Source organism: Protobothrops mucrosquamatus, unplaced genomic scaffold (genome assembly GCF_001527695.2).
Source record: "Protobothrops mucrosquamatus isolate PMUCROS unplaced genomic scaffold, P.Mucros_1.0 scaffold827, whole genome shotgun sequence".
In the NCBI taxonomy this organism is placed as follows: domain Eukaryota; kingdom Metazoa; phylum Chordata; class Lepidosauria; order Squamata; family Viperidae; genus Protobothrops; species Protobothrops mucrosquamatus.
In genome coordinates, this window is record NW_015387087.1 from 840,835 (window position 1) to 847,950 (window position 7,116).

At 40.0% G+C, this 7,116-nt stretch overlaps 1 protein-coding gene across 1 annotated transcript in view; it reads right to left on the reverse strand.

Annotated features, from left to right (window-relative positions):
* ITFG1 (integrin alpha FG-GAP repeat containing 1) overlaps window positions 1-7,116 on the reverse strand; it is a 92,523-nt gene that overhangs the window by 45,290 nt on the left and 40,117 nt on the right. Inside the window, exon 10 of the mRNA XM_015818958.2 lies at window positions 6,175-6,347. Within this exon, the coding sequence (XP_015674444.1) occupies window positions 6,175-6,347 (173 nt within the window). The remainder of the gene's footprint in view (window positions 1-6,174; window positions 6,348-7,116) is intronic.

The window sequence follows — 7,116 nt, forward strand, 5'->3', positions numbered from 1 at the left end:
TCCGTCCGTCCGTCCGTCCGTCCGTCCATCCCATCCCATCCCACCCACCCACCCACCCATCCATCCAATTTATATAGCTGCCTATCTCACCAAAGGTGAATCTGGGCTGCGGACAACAAACAATTTTAAGGAATAAGCTGTGGCACAACCACATTTCCTGGGACTGAATCCCAGAGCTTAACGTGGACCTCTGTTTCTTGAAGCAGTTTTCTTAACCCCACCAAGAAATGTGTTTTTATTCTGTACCATTCCTGTTACTTTTCTTTTCTCTTCCTACGTTGGAACAAGGGTTGACATCTTGCTGAAATTATCTCCAATTAGGCAGCTGTGTACAATTACTACTTAAAAGTCAGAACAATTTGCCTTCTTGAAAAATCCCTTGCTTTCTCGAAAGCTTTTAACTTCCACTGCAAGTATAAGGCCCGTTAATAAATGTTCCTTAACTGAATCTGGAAATCATATAGAATTAAGAAAAAAACCCTTTTGGGGGGGGGTTCCTCCCTTATACGCACCGGAATGTTTAGTTTATTTGGGGTGAAGGACGTATGTTTTTCTGGATTACAGTAATCAGCAAACTCTTTCAGCACTTGCTTTCTAAACAAAGAAGTGCTGATATTATAAATGCAAGGGCAGAATATGTAACCACGTGTATCTGAAGGTCACGCTGCAGAGTTATAGAAAGCAAAGAGATGAGTGTCATGCATATTCAAAAATTCAGAAGAAAAGGTTTGAGAAACAAAAGAGGCTCATCAATGCCTAATGTCATACTTATCACAAGCAATGAGTTACACTGAGGGAGAAAATGCATGAACGTACACATTTTTACACTCTGGAGGACCACATTCATTTCGTTTGTGCTTCAGAATTGGGAATCCACAGATGGGTGACACGGGCTGACCTGTATTTTGAGAAACGCATTCTGGAGAACATTAATCTCTAAGGAACACCAGGGATGTGTCATGGCCGATGCTGGATTCATGCAACAACACCAGCCTTTAGCCACTTTCTATCATATCCTTAGTGTAAAGAGGCTTAGTGTCAATCCAGCAAAATAAACTCAGTCCCCCTTCAGAAGAGAGACAGAAGATACAAGCCCTAACCAAGGGGCAATGAGCAGCACTGGATGGCGCTAACTGTCCGTTGCCAAGAACCACAACTTTAGATTCAAAAATGGGATTTGTTTTCATCTATTCAGAAATTGGTTTCTTTCTCCTTCTATATGCCTCTCCTTGCTTCCTATCACCAAATAAAAGTGTTTTCTAGAGATGTCTCTAGAGCAGGCAGACTTGATTGGGTGTACGAGGGGTTGCCTTACATGCTTACAGACCAAAGCAGCAAATATAAGGATCGCAGTAGACGACACCTCTGCAAAGTAATCTGTTGTGAAGAGCAGGACTCAGCGACGAGAGTAAGGGGAATAGAAGCATAACTGGTAACTTTGGGATACACAGATATATAAACAGAATGTGACACCTCAAAAACCAAGATCATGGTCGTCAGCAAACAACCCGTTAATTTACCACCAATAAATTCAGAAGGAATACCACTAGAAAAAGTTGAAAGGATCACGCACCTCGGTTCTAATTTACATGAAAGCTGGGACATGACCACTGAAGTAAAGACTAGGATAGAGAAAGCCCGAACAGCATTCTTCAGAATGAAAAAGGTCTTCTGCAATCACGACATAAGCCTAAGACTGAAAATCAGGCTTGTCAGATGCTATATTTTTTCTACCCTGCTCTATGGAGTAGAGAGTTGGTCTCTGACAGAAGGCCACCTGAAGAGACTAGAAGCATTTGAAATGTGGATTTACAGGCGGCCGTTACGTATAAGCTGGGTTGACAAGATCAGAAATGAGGAGGCGATAAGCCGTCTGGGAAAGCCAAGGGAAATCATCAAAACAATTTAAAAAACGAAAATTAGAATATTTCGGACATGTGATGCGACACCCAGAAAAATACGGCATGCTCCATTTCATCCTCCAGGGAAAGATCGAAGGCAAATGAGGTCCAGGCAGAAGAAGAACATCGTGGCTTCAAAATCTAAGGGACTGGTTTGGACAAAACTCAGCAGCACTTTTTTGTATGGCTGCTGATAAAAACAGGATCGTGAACATGATCGCCAACGTCCGATAACGGATATGGCACAAGAAGAAGAAGTTTTTCCATGAACAGGTGGACCTCACCTCTTCCCAGAACTGATACCGCTACAAGACATTTACACACTCTTTCTGACATGCAACACTGACACATTTCTTAACTTGCATAATCCTTTCCTCAAAATTCATTAAGTGTTGATAATATTCAAGAATATCCGCTAGTCTGGCAATACTAAAACAGTAAAGATGGCAGTATTAACTTTGCTGATTTGATAAGCCAGTTGTAATTAGAGCTTTTTTTCTTTATAAATCAATGGACTATTTTGTCTAAGGCCATCTAATCACCAAGAGACGTAAGGTGGCCTTGAGGCTTCCAGCAGCTTCATTCAATCGTTCTTCTGTTTGATTTCATAAAATTTTATTGGAAAAACATTCTCTTTCTCTCTGCTTATTAAAGAACACTGAAAGTCACTAAAGTGATTTGTAATCAGCGCGGAGCGATGTCAGTTGGAGAATGAGCACAGTGAGTGTAGTCAGTTAGTGTATTCCCAATTAGAATTATATAAGAAAATGTCATTCTTATTCTGAATGCTCTGTAGGCGGCTGTCATGCACAGAGAGCAGAATAAAATCGACTCCTTCATTGTACTAGTTATTTCCAGATTGTAAAATTTGACTTTTTTTTTTTTTAGTCATGCAACATTAAGCCACACTTTATAAGAAATGGGCTTTCTTTCTTTCAGACAGACATCATCAACAACAGGTGAGTTCTTCTGGAACCCCAACACGGGAAAGAACTAGAAAAATAAATATTTGAGCTTCTCGCAGCAGGCCTTCTTTTCAGTCTCTTACATATTCATCCACCAGAAAATCGCCATCTCGATTTAAAGTAGTTACTGATGGACAGGCCAATTGAAAAACAATTTGGGGTTCTATTCCTTCACATGGCAACGGCTGCAAGGATTGGACTCGCCAAGCACTGGAAAGGAAAAAAGATGCCGACTGTTGAAGAATGGATTTTGAAATTGACTGTATTGGCAGAGATGGTGGAATTAACTGATTTGATTAGAGATAATGGACTAGACGGCTTTATAAGAGACTGGAAACCGTATGTGGACTTTCTACGCGATAATAATAATGATGATGATGATGTTGATGTTGGAAGGGACACTGGAGGTTATCTAATCCAACCCCCTGCTCAGGCAGGAAACCTTATACCATTTCAGACAAACGGCTGTCCAGTCTCTTCTTAAAAGCTTCCAGTGTTGGAGCAACCACAACTTCTGGAGGCAGGTTGTTCTGCTTTTTAATTGTTCTAACTGTCAGGCAACTTCTCCTTAGTTCTAGGTTGCTTCTCTCCTTGATTAGTTTCCATTCGTTGCTTCTTGTCCTGCCTTCAGGTGCTTTGGAGAATAGCTTGACTCCCTCTTCTTTGTGGTAGCCCCTGAGATACTGGAACGCTGTTATCATGTCAAGGACTACCTGTAATGTTGTTCTCTGGACCATACAAGAATTGCTTTGAGCAGCCATAAAAAGCAATATAGAGTCTAGCTCACTGGAATTTAGCTCACTGGGCTAAAGCTAAATGCTTCAATACTTTTTATTGAAAAAGACTGGAATTTTGTGATTTGTTCAGGAGGTCTAAAGATAAATACTTCAAATTTCTGTTTTTTTATGGAAAAAGACACTCTTGTCACTCCTGTAAGTATTTGGGTCTGCCTTTAAATATTTGGAACTAATGGTCACCTAAAGCATTTTAGAAATGAAAGCTGAATTCAAAGAGCTTTTTAAATGCGATGTTACGGAATTACTATACACATGCAAAGGTAAAATGCTGATGGCATATTCTTATTAGTATTAACATTTTTTATATGCAGAGCGTCCAATTAAGTGGAGTTTTGTAGGACGAATATGCAAGTAACACAGGGATCAGCAGACAGCAAGGATGGAGGATAAATTTGGAGAAGATAGAAGAACGCGCTAAAGGGATAAATAGACAGACTTTTTTTTTTAACTTCAGCAAGCCATCAAAAGCAAGCTAATAAAAATGACTTTAATTATAATCATTAATCTAAACACTGCTTTAAAAATGTTAAAGATAACCATTAAAAAAAACCCACAGTACAAACGACATGCGAATGTATAAATGATCAAAACCTACCGTGTAACAAATCATGTTTTGGAGTCATATTTCTGCAGATGCACTAAGTTTATAAAATATTTTAACTAATCTCCACGGAATAAAATCACAGCAAGAATATTACACAGTTTTCCAAATTCTGGGTGCCAATAAGTAAGCTGCTTTTAAATTCTTCTGTCCCCCTTCCCATACAACTAACTCAAAACTGATGTAGCGAAACAGAATAGTGTTACAAAAGGAAAAGAAATACACAGCAATTTGGAAATTAGTGACATACTACTGTATTACTCTGTCCAGATGCTAAGTGTGGGAGTAATTTTGAAATATTGATTCGTGTTACTGACCCATTGTGTAACTGTCTCATGGGTGAGCAAGTAATGTCACGTGTGTCGTCACATCTTTGCACAAATGACACGAACGAGTCATTTGCATCAATTGCTTTAATGCAGATTACATTATTCACTGTAATTGATAGAATTAAAGGTATGATCCACGTGACAGCATTCGACCTTACACCAGATGCCTATGGATGAATTACAGCATTGAACAATTCTACTGCTATGCAATAGGCTACTTTATAGAACGAATAATGGTACCTGCATTTTTAAATTAACATCTGGAAGACAGACTGCCCAGTTCTTCCTATTTACTTGTTCAAGTTGTGAAATGGCAAACTTTTTGCCTTAAGTAGCAACATTTGGGGGGAAATAGAAGTTGAAGGGCTATAAAATTGCCCAATGACAGCAATCTCTTTGTGAGCATAATCTCAGGGAACACAACTCCAGACTCACTGAGACTGACTGAAAAGAAACTATAAGTGATTAACGGGGACGATGTTCATAAACATAACCCAGTTTATTTCAGTCTCGATGCCTCCTCCTTTAGTGTCATCCTGCTTTGGTATCTGTCCTGTAAATTCTAAATTAACTAGTCTGCCAGCCCATGCAAACTAAGCTGGACACATGTGCCCTGGCCCACCACTTGTGCAAGTCGAGTTGTGTGCGCGCATGTGTGCGCCAGTCAGCCGCTTGTGTGGCCCGATTCTGAGCAGGCCACATCCCGGTAGTGGGCCGCAGCCTGGGAGTTGGGGACCCCTGCTCTAAAGTGTTGCTACTTATGGCTGAACATCTCCAGATGTTTGTCCAAAAGAAAAGCTAACTTGTTCATGGCGTTGCTGGCATTTTGATAAAAGAAAGCTAATGAGTGACAGCAATACTATGTCAACTACCAGAAATGCATCTATAGTGCATCCTATTACAATGAAATGGGTCAATTTTTGCTCAAGGAGAGAGGAACTGCCCCAGGCAAGAAAAGAACTGGCAACACTCCCCCAGAACAGGAATCCTGTTAGCCTTATTGACTTTTGTCCCAGAGCTGCATCTTTAATATTTAACATTTGAAAATCTCCAGTTTCACCAGTGAAGGGAGGAACTGGCATATATTCAAAAAAAGAGGCATGGAGGAAAACAGATGAGGGCATGGCATGTCTGCAGTCCTTCAAACCATCACAGGAATTACCTCTCTAAATGCAACCGGTGCATGTTGGAAAAATAAGAGGGAAATTTATCTGCATTTCTACACAATGTCAACACACGAGCAGAAAACAGGGAACACGTAATGCACTTCTCTAAGCCCCAATTCTAAAATGCTACTTAGCAGCAGAAAAATAGGCCACCTAGAGCATAAAAAGAGACCCATTCTAAAACTGTTCAAGCCCTATGTTTAGAAGGAGAGAACTTAATTCTACAAGGCAGCATTCTCAAACTGGCGTTAGAGCCGATTGCAGGACGGGCAATTATGGAAGTGCAGTCCCACAAACACAGGGAACGTTGAGGTTGCTATAAAAGATGATAATATTTTAAGGTGAAGAGAGATGCGTGCACAACTATGGCAAGGAACAAACATTAAGCACTCCAGGTCCCATTTACTGGCAATACCTTCCTGATGTGTTTCTCAGTATAGCGAGGGCGTCCGGAAAACCATCCATGTTATAATCTCCAATATGAAGAGTGATTGGAAAGGAAATTTCATCTGCGGTTGGATCATTGGTATGTGACACAAAACCCCATACATTTACGCCGTCCGAGAAATTCTCCAACACTGGAAACCACTGGAAACAATGAAAAGAAGGAAGGAAAATCACAAATGGTCAGGATTTATTGGCTTCATATCACTGAACAAGAAATGGAATGGAATAGGAATACAGAATAGAGTAGAGTAGAGTAGAGTAGAGTAGAGTAGAGTAGAGTAGAGTAGAGTAGAGTAGAGTAGAGTAGAGTAGAGTAGAGTAGAGTAGGAGTAGGGTAGAATAGGGAAATGGGAATAGAATAGAGAATAGAACAGAATAGAACAAAACAGATCAGAATATGAATATAGAATGGAATGGAGTGGAGTAGAAATACTGTAGAATATTTTTTATTGGCCAAGTGTGATTGGACACACAAGGAATTTGTCTCCTGTGCATGAGCTCTCAGTAGGCTTCCAAGCAACAAAGTGATAAATCATAAATCATAAGATACAACCAACACAGTAACAGTCATAAGATACCAAGAGGAGTAGGTAATAGGAAAGGTGTAAAGGAAAATAGTAATACAGTCCTACTGCATGATTAGATATCCTTAGGCATAAGGTTGTTCTCCGGGAATTATGTGTTATCTTGCAACTGAATGCAAGTTCACTGCTTGAGTTGACAGATGATGCGAACTGTTTATGAATATTCCAAAGTTGTAAGAAAAAAAAATTCTGTCAAAAGGTCAGCTTTGATAAAGAAAATTGATCGTAAAGGCAAAGGAGAAGGGAGGCTTGCAAGGTTTGCATAGAATCACAAAGGCATGTGTGATTGGAGAACACACACACACACACACACACACACACACACA